We start from the raw sequence: 22,895 nt of genomic DNA, 5'->3' as shown, positions 1-22,895 counted from the left end.
CTTGGTCTTCGCAGTAGGTGAAACAGATGGTCTTGGGGCAAGAAATGTGGTAGAATCATCCTCAAAGGAGGTATAAAATGTTCAACGTTTGAAGGTATATTTGTATACATAGATATGGAAAGGCTATTTTCCCTAAGAACAAAAGCAGCAAATATTTATATGAACTAATGAATGTCAAGGAAAATTCAATTTAGCAAATGTTATACCTCAGGCAGCCTATATTTTTGTTTGTGGATTACATGCCTACATAAATCTATTACACTAAGTCATGTCATGCCATATTTACAAAACATTTTGTTGAGTGTGTGTCTTGCTCTATCTCTAGAAATAACTAACTCCAGAATATCCCAGATTGCCTGCTTAAAAACAATCTTTATGCATTGAGTCCATTATTACAGTAGAATTTAACAAACAGAAGCGTGTTTCACAGTAGTAAACTCTACTGTGCTAACTAAAGAAATGCAATTTTATTAAAACAATTAACAAGCCGAAATTAAGCTGTAACGGAAATCACAAATTGCTTAGAACTCAGAAGCCGAAAATAGGTTTAGCCTTCACCTTGGGAATAATGGGAGGTAGGTTCATTACAGTCGTCCCATCTTTACCTGCATAAAGATTAACTAAGTAAAAGAGTTGTCCTGAGAAAAGATGTGATTTATTAGTTGCAATGGTGTAATTTTAAGATTAGGTTTACCAACTTTCAACTACTGACCAAGCAGCAAAAGGCCTCAACCACAAATGCATCTTTACAACTACGTTAAAAGTAGGGACACCTTAGTGTACGAGTATAAGCAACTGTTAGCCACTAGATTTGAAAATACACTTACATACCTGTATGATGTAATATTACATATGCGTAAAAAAGCCCACAGAATAGGTTTATGGGTTTCTTGCCAAGTAAAAAAAAAAACAGTATTTTGCAGGCACGTACCCATCCTGGGTACAGTTACTGAGTTATTCTTGCCAAGGGTACAAGTGAGTCCCCTATCAGGGTGCGAAAGGAGGAGAATTCCCCTTAAAATTTAGAGATTTTACGAAGGAGTTTCTCCATGAGTTAAAATATTGTCCTTGTGGAAAAAAATCTAAAAGAGTTAACAAGTTTAAATTGAGTTTTCCTTTATATTTACACAGCAATATAAATGTACTCTTGTTATTTTTTCCTTTATGTAAATAATTACCGAGATAAATACTCTATAAAGTAGTGACAGCCATAGCCGCCCAGGAAGATTACTAAAATTCATTGTAAATTCCCCAAAATCTGAAAATCTGTTTAAAAAACAGGAAGTTAATTTCCAACATTTTTTGTGGATTTGCCCGAAGATAAAAGACCAGGCAAAATGGTGGGTATGCTGAAGCTTACAGTCTGTAAGAAAGTCATAATGACATTGAGGGGAGATGCAGTTTGAAAATTGCACCTGGTAGGGCTTTATTGCCAGAAAAAGGGAATAATGCTCTGAGCGCCTCTGTCAAGCCAGCATTGCTAACCACAAAAAGGCAACGATGCCAACAAACAGCAATACCCCTCATCACTAGGACAAAATTATATTAAGTCGGGTTTTTTCAGAAGGTAGAAGGTCTGTGCAAGAAGCCGAATGCTTTATTGGGTTACCTGTTCATAATATATGCCAAAAGAAAATTAGTACTTGAAAATAAAAATAGTGTTGATTTGATTCCACCCATTTTAAGATATGTATCTAGGCAGCTCATTTGAACCTGAATTCAATTTCACTACAGCAATGCACATCTTTCCTTAAGTGCAACAAATAAGAGAAACGTGCAATTTGAAAAAAACGCGTCGGTTTCTAGGTGTTCCTTTCCATTTGGTTCCACAAGCTTGTTCAAATGCCTCTTCAGGAAATATACCATTTTCCAGTCATTAGCACGCCTCTAAGGATAATGATTCCGGAGGTAAATGTTTATGATATGTAAATATTTCTCTGAACATTTTTAACAAAGGATTTGGGACAGATTTGGTCCTCTGCCTTGAAAGTGTTTTGGTGTATTGGAATGATGAGTGTGTACATGCTATGGTATGTTACGCAGATTTGTAGAGCGCACTGTCAGCAGGTACAATATCCTGGTGCTGAAATGCATATAACTGACAAGGGTTAACCATTACCTAAAGTAAAAGGGGATGAGGGTCTAGATTTTTTAAACCACTGCTAAACCATTGTGCATTCATCTGTCATCTCAAACTAAGAATTGCAGGGAAACCAATGTTTTCATCTGTGCTAGTGGAAAAATGAAACACTTCTTTTAATTTTTTTAATTTTGCCAGGTCGTGTGCTCTGGTAGGCTTCAACATAATTATCCAGGTTATTTTACATCTATCATAAAAAACCATTGACAAAATCATTAGGTCTGGAGTAGTCTGCCAACCTTTTGGCTTTGTCAATGCTCATTTTGATTGGTCGTGTTTTTTTGTAAATCTTTATTGTTGTGGAAGGTGTTGAACTCACAACTATACCAAGAAATATTCGGAAAAGCAAAATATTTTTGTTTCAACAAGTACACGTTGCCATATTAGTCCTTTGCATTTCATTGTGTGTGGATGTGTTAAATGTGAGAGCTAAATGCTGTCACTCACGGTGAAGTTAGCCAGTGACTGAAGTGTGTGCTAACCCATTGCCCTATGCTGTATGCTGTAGTGGACAGAATTAAAATGTAAATAATACAACACAGACCAATAGAAGAAGAGGGCTGGATGAAAGAGCCACAAGTAACCATATTATACATTACATTTTAGTAAAATCAAAAGGTCTTGGCTAATGCAAGATCTACAAAGAAGAAGCTTATAACAGGGCAAGGCCTCTTCCATAGGCAGCATCTAAATAAGTCAACTATTTGTTCTGATTCAACCAGTGCAAAGCTGTACAAAACATATGCAAAAAACATTGTATTGTAGGCTGGGTAAAATGCATGCTGTTACAGGGGTACTTCACCTGGCAAATTTAGGTGATGGCATCACCACTTGAGTGGAAAGGCTGATCACTTGCACAAGATTATGGAGCTAGGTTTATAACCATTCACACAGTTTGACGAGATAAAACCAATTTGTCGCAATGAGTCCAATCATATTCATTCAGAATTCTTCAAGATCTTCCATATGCATGAGAGATTTCTGCAAGTCTGTAATAATGATGGAGGCACATCAAGGACAGTAGACCTCTCTTATTCATTATAAGTATTTGGAAATTGCTTTTGAAACAAGAAAAGGGCAATAAACGTTTTGTAGGTGCTGTATCAAAACTGTTACACAGTGATTCCAAACAACTAGGTAGCCTGTGGAAATCAAAGGGATTTGCTAAATGGGAACTTATCGGAATATCACAAATCAAACACATGTGGGAAAAAGGTGAAGTGAAGTATTTTACTACTTTACAGCAACAATATGAATTGGCTGCCTCAGAACATTTTAGGTACTTACAAATACATCACGCACTAAAATCCCAATTCCCGACGGGCTCCCCCCCACCCCGAATCCACTCCTCTAGAAGCCAGACTGCTAGACGGACATCTACCCGAAAAAGCCATCTCACTGACCTACAAAAAAACTCATTAATCATATGATGGACCCACTAGGGGCGCTACGTGAGAAATGCATTAGATGAGGCGATGTCCTCACCAAGAGTAGTGGCAATTTCGGCCAGACTGAGGCTGATCCAGCTGAAAATTCTGCATAGGATTTCCATCACAGGGCCCACACTGGTCCACATGGGAAGAGCTGACAATGGGTATTGTAGAAGAGGCTGCGGGCAGGTAGGTACATTCTTACATATAGTGTGGGAGTGCGAATACATACATTTATATTGGTGTCGGATCCATGAAGTACTAAGCAAAGTATGCAAAATCACAATACTCCCGGAAGCAAGAAGATGCCTTCTAAACATATGGGAGCCCACTGACTTAAATAGGCACCACACACAATGGGCCACACTGGGGTACTTGCTGGCTAAACGAAACATAGCACAACTTTGGGGAGCAACAGAGGCACCCAAAGTAAACGCTTGGAAAGAAGACCTAGACTGGTGCATGATAGAGAGCAAACAGTTAACACAACTTGCGGTTGTCCCTAAAAGTGTTCTAGGATCTGGGATCTTTGGAACTTCTACAGAGGATGTATTTGCAACCCTCCACTTAACATTGACCAGGATGACTCCCTCACCCCATAGTGATTCCCCATGGCGTTCTGGGATAGATGATCATTCATTGCTGACCTCCCGAATTGTACTGTAATTTGTGTCCTATTCCTCTGCATTGTATACCATATAACGATGTATGTTAATAAAAGATTTATAAAAATAAAAAACTGTTAAACAGTGATATTGTAGTATATGCCGCATTGGGGTACTAAACTCAGAAGAGTATTTGTATATTTTGATGAGAATTCAAACAGAATGGTTATGGATACAGGGTTTTACAGGTGCCCATGTACAAAATATATCAAACCATTTTGCTGGTCAAACCATTTACTAATAACCCCCTACCCTGAGATTGAAGCAAATCATCTCACTTGCGCAAATTGGACCCTGTGAAGTAGCGGTTTGCAGTTGAAGATTTATGGTCTAGTCAATCAGCTCTAAACTGCCGTTAATTCTCCATGGCCTACAGAGGCAGACAAAGATATATCTCTTGAGTAGAATCCTAGTTTGGCAAGCTCCAGCTCGCCAGAAAGCACGAGGCATTTGATAAAGAAGCCAATCGCCGACTAAACTGAAAAGACAGGGATAAGACCTAGAACAGGGATAAGACCTAGAATGGTGGGGAGAGAAACTTTTCAAAATTCAGAAAATCTGATGTAAGATCCACAAACAAATCTAGTGTGTCGAACTCACAAGAATATTGGTCCAACTCAGTGGGACTGCTAACATATGTGCTTTGTCTGGACACCAAAAGAAGAGATTCCGAATCTCAGATGATTACAAAATCGAACAGCCAGTCTATGTAAATGTAAAGGAATCCTATTGCATTAGCCAGATTTCAAAGCAGACAGTACCTATTATGATGGGTCTATTGAGTAGGTTTAATGTCAGTAATTTACACTCCAAGAAACTTATGGAAAGTGTTTATTTATTTATTTATTGTTCTTGCACGTTTGTAATCAGACTCCTCGTTTTAAGACAACAAATATTTGCTACTAAGGCCGGTAGCAAAAGCCAGTTGGGGGGAGGGGGAGTATGAGAACTCAAACTATATAAAAAGTTCTGCCATATGTGAGGGGGAATAAAGTGTTAACTTAGCAGGCCTGCACTACATCAAACTCATCTTCAACTAACCCACAGCGGGAGAAGCATGCCCCTAAGCAGTGAATGTCTTCGTGTTAAGTATTTATGCTGTTAATGTATACAGCACCAAATGTTTTCTTAGCCTCTAGTTAGCAGGTGGCCATAAATCAGATTTGAAACTGCACGTTTTGTATGGATCTACAATACAGTTCTCGATGTTCGAAGCCTGGGTCATGGGAATGCGGTAAATGTAATGCTATTTTGTCATGTAGACATTAAAACATACAGTTCTTTCTGTATGCATAAATGCTTAATGACCACCATTCCACACTCTTGCTAATAAATTATTCAACTTAATGTTATGTACAGGACATGCTTGAGCAGAAAAGACTGTTGAAACCATACGGGAATTACTTCAGTTGAAATAAATTATCTGTTAAGGCAGTGTATGCATTTCATATTATTCTTATGTTTAACTGTTAACATCATAATCAGAAAATCCAAATAAAAGTTAATTATCGGTACTGTGACAGGCTGTACATTCCAGGTGGTAAAGGCATTAATGTGTAATGTAATTACTAGTTCTGGTAGCAGTGCCATAGTGAAGATTCTTGTAGGGAAATCGGTCCTGTAAAGTATGTGTCAAATACATAAACAAATATTGGCTTCTGGCATATCTTTCAAATTGTAATTTTACTGTTAGGAGTGCTCCACTACAAAGTCAGGCATCCTCAGTGTCCATAGGTAGACTACAAAAGCTCTTTGTGTTTTCTCCTCATAACCAAGATAGAAGAAGAAATTGTACAACAAGGGTCAATATTCATGCTACCAAGGCCTGTTTGGTATACCTTAACTATGTGATCTAAGTCACTGACCCCAAACTAGAAACCAAACTTGATTGAAATGCAACAAAATCTGACCAAGTCTCACCACGATTGGTAAAAGAGGAAGGCCCTCACTGCTCACCCTGATTATGTCAATAGGTACTCCAAAGATGGAGCCATCAAATGCCAGGAGGGTGGAATCCCAGACAGTGATGGGAAAAAGTAGGGGTGTAGAGAAGGTTACAAGTATGTAGCCCTGAATTGAGAGTGCCATTCATCTTCCTCATCACAACCCTAATCATATGAGGATTTACCAACATATGATCCTTTGCCCAGTACACAATAAATTAACTCACTGATTTTAGTGCACATGTCTATTCACGCACTGTTTACTGCAAAGGAAATTAACATTCTCACTTCCAACAGTGCTGCCCCAAATTCATCCAAGTGACTCCGGGGAACAGCAAACCCTTTCAAACACTGAATGGATGAAAGAAACACACACAGGTTGAGAACCTGTCTCTAAGAACAACCCCTTCTTGTTTTCAACCTACAAGATCACAGAAAAGAGACAACCACTGGCTGAATCCAGCAGAGTCCACATTCACCAGACCAAAAGACCAATTGGTTGCAATATCGGCCCCCTGTAACAAAAGCGGGAGCTGTTCCCAGGCTGGCCCTGGAAGTGGTCAGGTATCTTCCTCTCTCTACTTGCATCAGTAATTAGGATACTATAGCTCACCATCTATGTTTCAGGGACCATCTGAAATAAATTATCTTTCATGAAAAGGAGAAAGGACTTTAGCCCACTGCTGGATGTTAACTTTAATTAATGGTTGCAAATTCTATAAGGACATGGTTCATTTGAAGCTTTAGTCTGTGTAATTAATTTGGAACACAATGTTCAGTGGGAACTATGTTAGAATATTGAACTTCAAAAGGAAGTATTCGTGCTCTGTCACTTCTTTTTAGCTCTCACCTACCAGACAACTTTTGTGAATCACACCGAAAACTTGCAGTGGGCTTAGACCCCACCCTTTGCTTGTCATTGGTTGGCGTTATTGTCACTCTCATTTGCTTGCTTTTTATTCAATGGCTTCCTGTGTACTTGTGTTTGCCCTTACCCTGGAGAATAGCATCGAGGTACGAGCCAGAGAAGTGGGTCTGCTTTTATTTCGACCACTACAAATGATGTTTAGGAAACAACCATGTACACTAATGGTCATGCTGTCGTTTCCTATTGGTGTACTGTGGTGCAAATACCAATTGGGGCATTTATTTGTGCCCTGCCTACATTGTTACTTCTGTGGCAGCAGTTGTGGGCTACGCCATGACATATATAGGAGAACTAATAGCCCAAGATAACAAAGCAGTCAAATCCTTTTGTGTGTGTGTGCTGCTCTTTGTGTGCTTCACTACATGCTCAAATTGTGTGCATTACTGCTGGCCGTGCTGCCTCGTGTATATTTTGCGCATGTCCTGTCTGCATGTATTCAACCTAATTTACAAAAATTTGTGTCATTAATGCGCTTCCATTTGTTCATTGAGAAAGCTGTCATTCAAAAACACTTTAGTCAAAACTGCACACAAAGATTTGATTTTCTCTTGCACTTTGTTTTTTGGAATTACTTCCATCGCATTGGATTAATTTGCAAAAAAGTTCACCACAAAGCAACAAAGTGATAGTCTTAGTTTATAGGTCACTTTTGCTCATGTATGACAAACAAATTCTTACATAACTGACTCCTCTATCAACCAAAACTGACAAAACCTCATTTCCTTGATAAGTAAATGCTGAGGACCCTCGAAAGTCAACCTGTTTAAGTCAAGTAGTACTCGATAGCTAGATAGAGCAAGGGGGGAGGAATCCCGAACAATGATGGGCATAGACAGGACTTTCTGTAAGGAAGATTACAGGTAAATATATATATTGTATATTTTCATTGTAAAATCTGAGTTTACTTTTTAACATTGTATCTGAAAATTCCTTACATAGAGCCAATAATCAAAAAGAAACATGGCACTATAAAGATGAGAAAGTCATCCCACTCAGCTAATCATATGTTCAGGCGGATGGTCACTTCTTTTATAGTCACTTGCTACTATTTGGATCTAATCAATATGATCCATTGGGTAATAGTAGATGGAAACAGACTAGCAGCTTGGTCAAAAGGAGTTGCTGAGATCCGAGGCATGAACAGAGATCCTATGTAATCTCGTTTCTTTTTAGTAATAACCACCTTCGTGCCTGCTGGCCTTTAGTTGTGAGATCGTCCACAATTGCAGTTGTATCTTAATCCCTCATGACAGTGTTCAGCGTAGGGATGAGGCATGGAAAACTGAAAAATATATGTGCAGTCAAAGTGACATGGACACATTATCTATTATTTTAAATACTTCACATGCATTATAACAAGCTTGGGGTGGATAAGAACCTAGGGCTTAGGGGAACCTTATTAAAATGGATTTAGAAACACAACTGAGAAACAAGAACTAGATTATTGCTCACAAATCTATGTATGCATTTGTTGGAAATTGTATATAGTGCTAGATCACTGATGTCTGCAGAGATATCTTTAAATGAACAAAAACACTCATTCTCACTGAAACTTGCCACATTTCCACTCCTTGTTAAAAATGAGATAAAGATAACACAATTGGAGACTTCGAGATGCAAAGTTATATGCACGGATAACAACAACAAGGCGCAAACAGCCATATTCACAGATCTAACCATATGGGACAAACACCCACAAATAAAAGCCATGAAAAACGAAGAATAGAATATGACACTGTGTTTTTGCATAAAAATATTCATAAAAGATGTTTATGAAATACACTGACTGATTACAATTATTTAGTAGTTGATAAACCTTGCAATCTCTGAATTGAGCAAAATAAGTGTCAGCTGCATAAGGTGCCAAATCCATAATTTTTTAATAAATTGTGAAACTTTGCACGTGGATGAAAATAAAACATGAAATAAATGTCAATTAACACCCTAAAAATTGGTGCATTACCGTGAACGATACCAAATGTGTTGGCTAAACATAATCTGCATATCTAAATGTAATTTTATGCCCCCTGCTTGTAGAAACTCCCCAGGCACTTACAATTAAGTTACCACATAGTTTGTGTATTGACCTTCAGAAACAAGTAGATCGTTAATTCAAGGGCTTGACTGCATAAAGTGGATTCTAGCTGTATGCTTATGTTTAATGAATACATTGTCTGGAACCAGAGGCACGATACCTCACAAAAACATGCATGAATGCATTTTGCGGAGCTAGCTAACTACATGGGTGAGTCACACATCTTCCAGCTCGTGTCTACTTGCCATCTAAAATAGCTCTTATCGAGACAATAACTAAATTACCCGCTGAAATGAATACAACGAACTGTTCTGATTTCAGTGCACACGATGAGATGGCCTATTTAAAACACATTAAGTACATTTCAGTGACTGATTTATGCAGTAGAAATGAACGTCTCCGATGAATCAGAGTTCACTAAACGACACTGACACCACAACCACCAGGCTAGACCAGATCCCCGACTTTAAATAATTTATGACACACGCTAAAGCAATAAATTGTTCTTAACTAGTCTTGTAGCAGTATGGGAACTTCCGACAGAGTCAAAGATTCACTGCCTGTACTTTTGGTGAACCATGGGGCTGCCTGCTCTTATGACATAAATTCAGTATCAATTTTGTGACTGCAGCACTGCCAAAGGCATAACGTAATTTATCGTTCAACGTGTACAGTAAAAGCGATGCTTGAAGAACGCTTTACAGGAGTGCTACAGAATAAGGGATGGCGAACTACATACATTGTGTAGCCAAATCATTTCATTGGGGAGCCCTTTGTAGTGCTCTTTAAAGTGTATGAAGCCCCACTTAATTTCAAAGACTTTTATAAACAGATTGATGAGACCTCTTTGAGAAAGTCCAATTTCTTTTCCTTCTGACTTCTGTGATCTGTCACAAACTATGAATTTATACGTTTCTGTTAGTTCAGGACTAACGTTTCTTATTATCTAGCATGAAGCATTCGTTTATAAACATTCACTGATTTGAGTAGCAATGCCTATGATAAATCATTGTAATTTTTTGGGAAGATAAAAAGACCTGCTCCAGAAAAACGTCTAAAGTGTGCTCCTTCAGTTAAAGTATTTGAGGGTAGCTCTTCTTACCTGGTAAATGTGTTCACTGCAATTTGAGCATGTTTTACAGTGTGTGTGCGCGTGTGCATGTGAGTGCCGGTGCGTGCACTCGTTCATGCACTTAGCTGCTACACAGGAAAAGAATCTTGATCAGTCGATATCACACACCAGAGCCTCTATAGACTTAAGCAAAATAAACTAACGCTGGAGAATAGTTTCCATTTTTAATCATAAAACATTTTTCTCCGCTTTAGGCAACTGCAGTGGTGAGGCCCACATGTCACACACTACCACTGCTTTTGATATGGTGCGGTCTATTTTTGTATCTTTAATGGACTGTAGATACATTGGGGCAGATTGACAAACGATTTGGTAAAAGGAGCAAATTGCAACTTTTGTCCTTTTTCACTTTCCCAAAACACATTTGCTTAACAGTGGACTAAAAGATCGTATTGTATTATGTGCTTCACTACATGCTCAAATTGTGTGCTGCCTCGTGTATACTTAGTGCATGTTCGGTCTGCATGTATTCAACCTAATGTAATTGCATTTATATAGCGCTAAACTCCCCCTGACGAGGCGTCGAAACGCTTTTTCGGCGAGTAGCACGCTACTCCGGAACACATAAAGGATTAGTGTTGAATTAGTAAAGTGAAATATGAAAGACATTTGAGTGGTGGATAGGTTAGTCAGGTTTGTGGATTCAGAATGAACTTCTCTGCACTTTCTGAACTTTTTACATAATTTTCACTTGGTTGTAAAAGTGCATCCATTAACCCTTGTGGCATGTATCTGTGTGTGGGGTGGGGAACAGGGGGTTCATGTCTTGTCTGTGTGGTTCTGCTAAGTCTAGTATACAGTTTTCTCTGCAATGTTGTGCTCTAATCCTCGTTTCCAGCATAAGGAAGGGCACACTTCGGTGTTCATGTAGGTAGTTCCTTTATTAAGTTGTATGGTAATTGCATTTACATAGCGCTTACTACCCCTGCTGAGACGTCAAAGCACATGCTACTAGGCGAGTAACATGCTACTCCGGAACCCATAAAGGGTTAGTGGTGAGGTAGTATAGCGAAATAGGAAATTAATTTGAGCGGTGGATATGTTAGTCTATTATTTGGATTGAAAAGGAAAGTGGAGGGACAGAAGAGGGAAAAGGTTTTCATTTATATAGCACTTGCTGCTCCTGATGAGGTGTTGAAGCGCTTTTAGTCAAGTAGCATACTACTCCGGAACCAAAAAAGAATAAGTGGTGAATTAGTCTGGGGAAATATGAAATTAATTTGAATGGTGGAAATGTTAGTCTTGTATTTGGATTGAAAAATATAGCAGAGGGATAGAAGAGGGAAGGGTCTAGAAAGATTTTTTTTAAGTCTAACCACACCTTTACCACTTTAACAAAATATGCTGATAATAAATTCTGCTTTAAAATCTGGGCTTGGCCGCCAACAGTGTCATACCCCTGGGGATAGCCTTCTTTGCATCTCGCAATCAGAACCACACCCATATCAGTAATCTAGTGAGCATTTTGGAAACTGTGGAGCCAGGCGGAATGGTTTTTAATCCTGGTCTCCGAATGGGACTAAGTTGTGTAATCTTAGACATTCATTATCTGTCTTTGGTTATCTTTACAAGATTGGACAAATTTAGAATTCGGCTTAAAGTTTATAGAAGTGTGTTATAATAAAACTTATATTGGAAATCGACACATGCTCATTGGATATTATGTCTTTGAAGAATGAACCAAGTCTTTTGGTTCACTCATCAAAATGTAGTGGGAAAGCCAAGATCCGGGGAACAAGTAAAAATTGTAGTTTTGGTTCTTTAGCTTCACCAAACTGTCTGATCTTGTGCAGATATGAAGCAAGCTGTATGAACGTTTTTATGGTTGCAAACAGTCCAAACAGCTGTGTAAGCCCGCAGAAATGTTTTTTGCTATTTACTAAATCCATTTTAGGAATCAATAATAGTTTAACGACTTCTAAAATGGGTTTGGACTCCATATTGATTCAGTACTTGAAAGGACATATTGGAAGTGTCCTTTTCAAAAGCTCAATTGATATGATTTCAGACCAGTTTACTTTAAAGAAAATGGTCCGATTTAAAAATAATAATAATAATTTTCAATTAAAAAGCTATCAGAGACATGGTGGTCTGCTGACTCTTGCAGATCATTATCCCTGTGATTGTTTCCAATCGAGTTGCCATTTGCGACTTACTTCATAAAAATTAATCATGATTCATTCAGATTTAGAAATTGTACATAATTTGGGTCCACACAGGTAGGAAAAATACTGGTCACAAATTGAGACTGCTTTATGTGATGTAATAGTACACCTGGCCGTTAAACTACTAACATAACATAACATAATGCCTTTGCTCCTTTATCTTTTAATGTGAAGTTTGAGACAGGCTTACTACCAAATTTGAGTAACCAAGGACAATCACTGTTTTAAAACCAGGCATCTTTAGAATGTTATTTTTTATGGCTAAAAGAGAACTAATGGCAGGTAATGACTATCTGGTACACCACGGTCCCTGGATAATTAATCACCATGTGTAGGGTTGTGTCCTTTCTGCATGGTTGGCCCCTAACTTTTTGCCAGCTATCTGATTCAATTTGACTGAGTGTGCCCTGGGTCCCTGTAATTAGCACCTCTTTATTGGCAACCATGTGAGTGTCATGCTGTGTGCTTTACCACGTTCCTTGTCATGTGTGCATCCTGTTCCAGAAAAAAAACTTTGTGAATTAACCCAGTGGGGTTTTAAATGCGGCTGCAGCTACTGTCAAGCACTCAGATGCAGTGGACGGATAGGACTACAAATACCAGAATGCTGTTTAATGTTTTTTACCTTTTTCTTGAATGATTGAATTGGATTGTCATTAACACATCCCAATAGTTTCACCCTTCCAATTAAATGTGAACATATGTTGCAATAGCCTAGCGCCCTTTGCTTATTGGAGTCCGGTAGTCACTCTTTGGTCTTTCATTAAGCATCGCTCACTGTCGGTTCTTTCTCGGTAGAGAGTGCTCACTACACTTTTTCTACCAACTCTATACCAGTCTGGAAGAGAAATGTATAGTGATATTTTTTTCAGAGTAACTAAGGCACATATGCAGATGCCAAATCACAAAAGGCGTTTATGCACTCTGCAAAATGTTTGAGTACTCACAAAGTTACGACGGCTTGGGTGTTCATTTAATTTTCACAGTATTATTCTAACCACACCTCTGGCAGCCCCCAGGGAATATCCAATGTATAAAAATCACATCCTGTGCAAAGTGCGTGTGCACAAAATGTAACCTTTTCTTGGGAAGCAGTAAGACTTATGTCTGTAAAATGTTTTGTGTATCTGCCAATATTTTTAGGTCTCGCAGTCCTAGCTCTGGAGCGTGCATGCGCTCCTCGCTCTGCAAGACATATTGTGTTAGAGTGGATTTTTGAAATGGACTTGAAGCCCTGCTCATGTTTCTTATTGGGTAGTGTCATCATTTATGTTAAACGCTGGCTTCCAATTGAGACTCAGGCTTTTTTGTTACCGCCCTGTCTCCTTTTAGCTCCGCCCATCCGGATTGGATCGTTTACTCGCGGAAATTACACGGTGCCTTTATGTTGTGGCTCAGCACTATTTTCTTTCACTTGTGTTTGGCAATGGCAGCCGCATGTTCATTTTTGCATCGCGCTTCCACTTAAAGTGAAAGCACGATGCAAATATAAACAAGCAGCTGCCTTTGTCACTCGGCTTTGGCAATCACCGGCGCGTGTTAATTTTTGCCTCGCGCTTTCAGTTAAAAAGCTTGTTTCATTAAAGTGAAAGCGCGATGGCTCAATAGCGATAGCTTGTCCTTAGTGTTGGTCACAAATCATGACTATGAAAAGTGCATCTAAGCGGCGGTGGCTCAAGAGGATATGGTAAGCGCGGTGTGCTCAGTTCGGTTGTAAGCATGCGGATGGCAAGGTGCCCTTTGCGGCACGTCTCCTAGCACAAGTCCGAGAGGGGAGTTTGTTGGGACTGAGTTCGGCTTGGCTGGAGGGGGGTGGGGGGGGTGGTGGAGATGAGGGGGCTATGGTGTGTGTAGGGGCAGCAGGCTCCCATGACCCCTTTTCCTTTTTTTTTCAGGGGTGTTTACGCCACTCCGTTAATGATTAAAGTGGGCCGGGTCGGGTGGCTGTATGTAACTTGATTCTGAAAACGTATTTTTATGCAATATGTTGACATTGCTGGCCAGTGTCACGATCCGGAAACATGCTAGTTTATTTCTGCCAAAAACAGGTTTTTGGGATATTCTGTTCCGCAGAAGACTCGTGACAAAGAAAATTTAATAAGACAAAAATTGCTACCCTGTCACAGACCTCCAGATAATAGTAGCTCACTGGGGTAAAGCGCACGTCACACTCACTCTAACATTATTCAACAATACAACCCATAACACGCAACCAACCCCCCCATCCTGGGGTGCTGGCATGCAGCCGTTTACACTTGGAGTTTTTTTTAAAAGCCACATACGTGGCATTAACTTAGCAATAGGCGTTTGGCCACAGCCCCCATCATCAAACCTCTTCCTGTTGAGGATGAACCGCTGCGTACGGTGGAGAGTGTCTGGGAGGGTGGGAGATGGCTGGGGGCGCGTCCATCAGCCCTTCCGATCTGCTGTTCCATAAACGAGGCAACCACATAGCACAGCGTCAGTTTCACGGCCGCCATTCTTCCACTTTCATAAAGCTCAGCAGGCGCCATGCTAAAGAAAGAAGGCTCAGGCTCTTTTATTAAGCACCGGGCACCAGGGGTGGGCTATAAATAAAGCAACCCACCATCAATAAAATGCTGATATAGGCTCAGCCAGCCGGGGGGCATTAGCTACACCCTCAGGCTGGGAAGACAGGGGGGGGTGCTAGCGGGGGCGAGGGGAGTTCACGTAAGGCCCGGTCTGCTCCATTATTGGTCTCTCTACTGGTATTACAGCCCAGAGCTCTGGTTACCTAGGATAATTCGGTAGGCTACCTCGGAGGGTAAAGCGCCTGCTGCGGAGTTAGCCTGTCACCCTTCACAGAATAATTAAAGGAAAACAATTCTGCTTCGGTGGTGAGCAGTGTTGTCTCTCGTGCAGTTGTGACCACCGGCTTTGTTAATATTTACAAGGGGCACTTCTGTGGGTGCACACCTTTTATTAACAGCGCCAGTTTCACAGCCACCATGCTTCCAGTTTCATAAAGCTCAGCAGGCGCCATGCTGAGGAAAGAAGGCTCAGACTCTTTTATTATGCACCGGGCACCAGGGACGGACTATAAATGAAGCAACTATAAATGAAGTAACTCTGGCTCCAAGCCGCTTCAAAAAGTTGCGGGTGAGAAGGCACATTTGTCAGCCCCACACAGCACTCTGCTGCATTGTGCATGAAATCTGCGTACTCTGCATTTTTTATTAAAAAATTAATAATATAAAAGTATTTGTACATTTTCTGTGTATGCTGTTGCCATTGACCGTTTTCTCAATATAAAACAGGAGGCTTACAAGCAAGTATAACTGAGCACCAACTGAACCCAGAGCCACGCTAAACTGCCATTCACATGTTCAATATGCTTAGTAAAGGAGATGTAGTTTATTATACAAAGCCTCTGCCAAGCCAATTTGCAATGCAGTAGGTCTTGCATTTACGCGAGTTTAAGCTATTGGCATTGTAAATGACAATGCCTTTTATCATAAATGCAATGCAATATGTCTCGTATTTACAAGAGTTTAAGCTATTGGCATTATGAATGACAATGCCATTTTTTTATGTTTTAAAAATTAAAACAAAAATAAAAGGTCATTTACAATGTCAATAGCTCAAACTGGTGTCAATGCGAGACCTATTGCATTGCAAATGCTTGTTTTTAATGCATGCATGCATGCATGATTAACGGGGCTGCACCTTCCTGTGGACTTCTAAATACTGTCATATTTTTCATATGTATGATCAGGTTTGGCGGGTTTCATATCATCAACGTTGATATGAACAGAAGGCTCTCCTAGGAACTAAGCTGCATAGCACGGTTCTGTTCTATATGCACACATCTGCTTCAGGAGTGTAAGGAAGGCCACTGTCCCACTCTATCCAAAACCTATGGATACTGATGACGTGTGGCAGTCTTAGAGGTCCCTCATCCCATCTGCAGGGGGGCCATCACTTTATGTTACGTCACCGATGGGATTGACTTTATAAGAAGCACTTTGTCTAGATTTGAACATGCCTATGTCCCATCGATCCATAATTCTCAAACCCCGCATGACAATGACGGAATCCAATCCAGGCACTGATGAAAAATAGACCTTCACTGTTATGGCGTGCTTGACATTGTGACCAATACGTTGAGCAACAACACAGAGCTGCTGGTTTAAATTAAAGTGGTGGGCGGGTTTAATATTAATGGCTGCCGTGGTGACAGTTTGCAGCTGTAGCTAGATGTCTGCATGTTTGGGACGTGTGGGTGGTGCTTCAAAGAGCTCTACCTCCAAGCACAAAGGAATAAACCAGAAAGTTTGAGTGCATCCTATGCAACCACATGCAGCCCATATTATTCCATGCAGGCTATGGTACACAAGTTCATTCTAATCCCAGCCAGAAAAGTATGTAACAGCACTGCTGTTCTCCATCAGGTACTGTATATACACACATATTCAAACATTACTCATGCAGGCATTCTATACTGTCATGAAGGAAAAGAACTACTGACAATAAGTGCTTAGCGCATGCAGCCTGGAGCAGCCCAAACCGTGAGTGTTGACTGGGCAACGACAGAACTGGAACAGTTGAACAAGATTTGTCCTGTTTTTGCGCTGCCCCTCACTATTTTTTAACTTTGTAATGGCAGCCAGCCAATAACGCACTATTTTTTAGAATTACTAACATCACCTCTAAGGCTCTCATACATCATGCGCATTCTAGGCCTTGGCATGTGTTGATGTGGTCTCTCCACAGCAGAGGCCAAAACCAATCCTGGTGAAAGGGCTCTGAAATAAGACAGCCTTGTATATTCATTAATATCAATTGATGACATGCTCACGCAAATAAAACCGACACCATCCGTATTAAGACTTCAAAATCGCACCAAGGAATGTTACCCTTGCTAATGTTGCCATTTTTACACCCAAGTTTTATCTATACGTGCAATCCTTTTCTATATCCGGCTCGTGTAGGCAGCCGGTTTTTGTTATACTAAGCACTGATAAGTCTGTCAGTCAGTCAACAATAGTTGGGAAAATCCTATTCGAAAGCAACGGAATATTCTTTCTGGCACAGAAGCAATGTCAAAAAAGGTCCGAAATAATAGATGGCAACCACATATTTGTCTGACAAATTACACCCATTGCTGCCTGTGCCAAAGGGAATGCACACACGGCACCACACCCCAAACACACAAAACGCCGCTAACAGCTGAAAACCACAAGTACTCCAGTTGTTCTTGAGGAAAGCGGCGGCAGGAGTGAAGAAGTGATGGCCATTAAAGGCATGTCAGCGTGTATAGTAATGTTTACACAGGGCACCAGAAAACTAAACTTCCTGGTACTTAAACATGCCCATTTGTGCAGAGTCGAAAGCCGAGCAGTAGCTATTAACTTAATGAGCTGAGCCACTGGTGGCTAATTAACGCTGGGGCATTAGTTTGATTTTGGGGCACTACATGAAAGAACCCGAGCAGCCCAATGCTTTAATTAATAGCATCAGAGATTATTGACTTAAATGTGCCGTCGTTCGGAAGCTCTTCTGTCTTGATCTGCAGGAAGATCTATAAGAGAACATAAGAGGCAGAAAAATATATATACATATATGTATATATTTTTTTCGCCTCTTATGTAAAGGCAAAGGTATATATACAAAGATAGATTTTATATATATATATATAAATATATATATATACACACACACACACACACACACACCTATATGAATGATGCATGGCTGCTATTACATATCTGCTTGTGGTGAGAACCAGGACATCATTTCCAGCTGGACTGATTTTGAGCCAGCACATGTCATTAGGCGATTGTCTAAATGCTGTCTAATTACATGGGAACTGATCCTGGTGATGCCTAGAGGGTAGAAAGCCAGCCCAGAAAATTGTGACCAATTAGGGCATTTGACCTATGAACTTGGATCAGTTATTCATCCTAAAGCCATATTTTCTCATATGTTTATTCCACCAGCGTTGTTTCTTTTCTGTTTTAGCATTTTTGAGTACTGATGTGTGTTTGTGGGCGTTCCACAGTTGGTTCACCTGCAAATGTGCAAGTTTTCAGGGAGTGACCCTGAGCCCCAGCTGCAAGAGTAAATCCATTTTTGGGGTGGAAATATCCCCAAAATGATGCAGTGGAGCAGAAGGGGTTTCCACCATGGGGACACATTTGTCCCCATGGAAAAATAAAGAAGCTTTGAGGGTGCTAATGCATTTTAGTATTTATTTTCCATGTGCAGAAATATACACCCACATGTTGACGTGTGAGCAGTGGATTCAAGTAAAGTTCCCTTAAGAATCTTGGACAGTCGTAGATTCTCATTTTGTGCTGTGTTTCTTTACTCATGATTTATGAGGCCACTCAAAACCATGCAGTGTGGCTTTGCGTGGCTTCATAAATCTTTAATTTTAATAGAGCCCTACGTCACACATGCACCACTTTACCTGATGCTGTCCAATCTAGAGTTATTGGGTCCCTAATCCCAGACCTGATAATTCTAGGCCCAGAGTCCCAGCAAAAACGTACTAGCAGAGGTGCTCGGGAAGTTATCAGCTTCGGTGTCCAGAGCCCCCCTCCCTTCCAGGGCACCCCCCCCCAAACTCCAATTATGCAGAAAGGGATGAGTGGAGAAGGCTTGCCCCACCTGATGTGCTCTGCACCCCTTCTATAACACCCATTCCCCTTTACAAGAGAAAAAAAGACCCCTGCAAAATATGAAAATAACGTGTGATCCCCAGCTATTAGTGCAAGGATACAACTGGGATCATAAATCCCATCACTGCTATGCAGAAGGTACTGTCATGAAGCCCAGAGTGTTTTTTCCACCTACATTTTGCAGCGTGATCACAGCTGTCTCTACTAGGCAATTTAATACTACTCATGTTATTGACCATGGGAGGATGAGATGCTGGGTGGTCCCATTGGGGTTCCAATACAAGCCCTTCGGGTTATGGACAGGTGTTCTACAATAGGTGCATTTACCCACTTAGCTGTCTCTCGGATGATGACGCTGGTCTGCTTCCCAGTAGTGGCTACCAATCCATCTAACACTGGGCAGTGCGCATCTTCAACCCGTCACTAAGTGCCTTTACTGGGAGCTCTGATGCCCAGACCAAGCTCGGCGGTGGGGGTGGTACTCAGACCGAGCCAGGCGCTGATGGGAATCACAAGGCCCTTAAAACGGTAACACTATCAGAAATGATTCACCGGCCGAAACGCGGCACAGTGAGTCTATCGGTTTTTCTGCGGCGCTGAAGACGAAACTTAAGAAGCCACATCTAGAAGGCCGGCGTGACACTAGAAAGGGACAAACGATTTTAGTGACTTGTGGAGCAACGTAAGAAAAAACACTATCTCATACACTCCGAAGAGGGTTTGTGTTTCTTTTTCAATCATAAAATGTATTATAGGATTAGCGTCAGCGCTCCAGCTGCACTGCTTGTTTTAAAGAGTTTATGTAACACTGTGCACCTTATTAGAGAACACCCTCGGCCAGTGCTCACATCAGTGCAAACGTCCACCAGGTTCAAGGAACGCCTTTGAATTCGGAGATCCCTGTGTAAAATTCGCTTTGGTCAGTTATAAATGGTTTCAGTTGATACTGTTGCGGCAAAGTTGCTTTTGGGGCATATGATGAACTGTTATCGAGAAAAATTGAGAGTGCAAATGCACAGGTGAAAAACATCTTGTGAGACACTGTTTGAGACACTGCGCTCCTTACCTGGCATATTTAAATACATATAAACACCGGTCACTTTAGCGCCTCGAGAGAGGACAAAAAGGACCTGGGTGACGCGGCCCTCAATGGTGCCTGAAAGCGCATTCGTGGGACACAAGACAAGCACGCAGCTGTAGCCCTTCGTGGTGTTTCACTCCTTGTAAATAAGTATCGGAAACTAAAGAGCGTCAGGTGGCCACAAGGTCATGGGCCCACGTCTAGATACATTGCGAGGATGGAAGGTGCCCCGCGGGCTACCTGGGAGTGCGCAGCCGGTGCGCCATCAGACTGAGGCACCGAATAACTCAACAGAGACATACGAATGAGCCTGCGTGATGCGTCCCAGATGTCTGTGGTGCTTGGTGGTAGTGGGGGGGAGGGGGGAGCCCAGTGGCGTGGGAGCTTCCAGAAGCACCGTGAACAAGCACAAGGCGGCACACATGCTGTCGAACAGGCAGACACGAGGATCCGATTACCAGAGAAGGAAGGGTAGCATTGCGAGGGACAAACGGGTCGGTGCCCGCACAGTCCAGGAGGCGGGCGCTGGAGGAGCCCCCCCCCCCCCTCTCGTCAACGGCCCGTGAGCTGTCTGTCAGCCACCACCACACACCTTGTCCCGTCCACCAGATGACCACACCTCGTCCCGTTCACCAGATGACTCTCTGTCATAAGGACCTCAAATTCCAGAGCCTGATTTTTTTTTCAATTCACTATTTTCAGGTGTATTCGTACAAAATACTTAGTTTATGTGAACCAAAGATACAAGTCCCAGAATGCAACAGGAATTAGAAAAATAAATAAAACATGACTGAAGCACTGTATCCCGCATGTCATTTAGTAACTTTAGATTTACAGGTAACCTGGGTACCGTAAGGTTGATGGGGACATGAGTGCGCATGCCTGATCACTGACAGCAAATTGACATTCATTTTGAGTGTCCATGTGTGAATTCCTACTCACACATATTTTCAATATCAATGTATTCCTACATCATGCAATAAAGTAGTTCATCTGACAACCGACTTATCATATAACTAAAAGGTATTCTACTATTAAACTGTCTAGATTATTACATAGTTTGCTCACAAACATAAAATAATGTAATGCGAATTACTGCGTAGTAATGGTCAAACAGACTTTCGTTAGTCATCCACGGCCAATTACCTTGGCTAGCCAAGCGGTTGGATCCGCGCTGACAACGATCACGCCTGTCATCCAGGTGCATACCCCGACACGGCGCCCCTCCCGCGTTCTGTGCTGTGCTTGCCCAACGCAGTGACTGAACACAGAATGGGACTAGTGCAGTCCGAGTGCGCTCAAGACAACAATGTGCCCAAAAACATGGTGTCTATTATAAGGTTTGCCATGTTGTTCTACTTCATAACCATATTCATGCCTGGCCTTCCTCTTCAATTGGAGACCAGGGTTCTCTTGTGGGTTAAAGTAAATAAACGCTGCGTAGGGACAACTGCGAGTTCAAATGCAATGACACTGAGGTACACACGTGCTTCCCTTGACACAGCGCGCTTTCAGCATCACCCTGGAGCAGCAGTGCGCAGGCCAGTGCCAGTGGCCACCAGATTCCCAAATCCCCCCTTTGCAAGCCCCTTCGGGGGTAAACCCTCCCGTGACGCGTCTGAGAGGGGCGAGGGGCACTTACTGTACGGGCAGTCCTCCTTGGTGGTCCCTCCGACCTTGCCGTCCGCGTCGATCTTCAGGAAGTAGTTGGTGACGCACAGCAGTCTCCTCAAGCGCACATCTCCCTCGAGGTGTGGGTAGCTCCTGGCGTGTCTGCCCACCACGGGCACCGAGGCGTTGGCGACTCCCGGCGGCAGCAAGCCCCTGCCCAGGTCATGGCAGGTGACCGACAGGCACGACACCCAGAGCAGCAGCGCCAGGCAGGGCAGCTGGGACAAGGCGGCGGCACCCTTCCTCAGTACCCATCCCCACATCGTTGTGGAGCTCGCGGCAGCAGGGAACGCCTCACAAGAAGAAACATACTGGAAAGATGCGCACTGGTGAGGGGCACGCGGGGGGCCGCCGGACACCTATCTCCCGCGGGGCTCGGACATCGGCTGAAGTGAGTGCGCCACCATCCATAACTCAGGGGACGAATCGCTTCCAGAGAGCGCCTCTCCCTCCGGTCCAGCTAAGTGGCTCTTTTTCTGTAACCAAAAAATAAAATCCTGTTCACCGATTCGTCTCCGTTTTTTTTCTTACAATTCCTACACGACACGTTTTAAAGTAGTGGCTCCGCTTCCCTCCAGACGAGCTCCCTTGCCATGTCAGATGCTAGTGTCCGCTCGGCAGAAGCTGCGAGGGAAACATGTTCATCGAGGAGTTTCCAGCGGGCTCTGCTTCCACCCCCTTGCGCTGTACAGAGCCCAGGCCAGCTGTAAACTCTTCATCTAATTGTCAGCCTTGGGAAGGCAGGCTCGCTTTGAAGACCCCAAAGTGCTGTTTTTTCCGCCTGCCTGTAAACAGGTTGGGAGCCTTGGCTTGTAATGCTCGGTGATTAGGAGCCAGAGGTGGGGTGTGCCTCTGGTGGTCAGTGGGGTCAAGCAGCGGTGGACATCTGAAACCCTGGCATGAGAGAAGAATTCCTTCTGGGCGGCATCACAGGAGCGGAGAAGCTGATCGCAGATCAGGAGCACCAATCGGAGGGGCGAGAGATCTCTGACCCACACACGAACGGTCCCCGTCTCAGGAGGCGAGAGATCTCTTTCCAAATACCCACAACCCCATTCGTA

General features: G+C 42.1%; 1 protein-coding gene across 1 annotated transcript in view; it reads right to left on the bottom strand.

Annotated features, from left to right (window-relative positions):
* Nucleotides 1-22,501, bottom strand: part of FGF10 (fibroblast growth factor 10) — a 335,947-nt gene extending 313,446 nt beyond the window's left edge. Inside the window, exon 1 of the mRNA XM_085631220.1 lies at nucleotides 21,806-22,501. Coding sequence (XP_085487346.1) covers nucleotides 21,806-22,097 — 292 coding nt within the window. The 5' untranslated portion in view covers nucleotides 22,098-22,501. The remainder of the gene's footprint in view (nucleotides 1-21,805) is intronic.
* Between the last annotated feature and the right edge of the window lie 394 nt (nucleotides 22,502-22,895).

Source organism: Triturus cristatus, chromosome 2_1 (genome assembly GCF_964204655.1).
Source record: "Triturus cristatus chromosome 2_1, aTriCri1.1, whole genome shotgun sequence".
Taxonomy (NCBI): Eukaryota; Metazoa; Chordata; class Amphibia; order Caudata; family Salamandridae; genus Triturus; species Triturus cristatus.
Note: the sequence above shows the minus strand (reverse complement) of the source record. Positions and strands in the feature narration are given on the sequence as shown.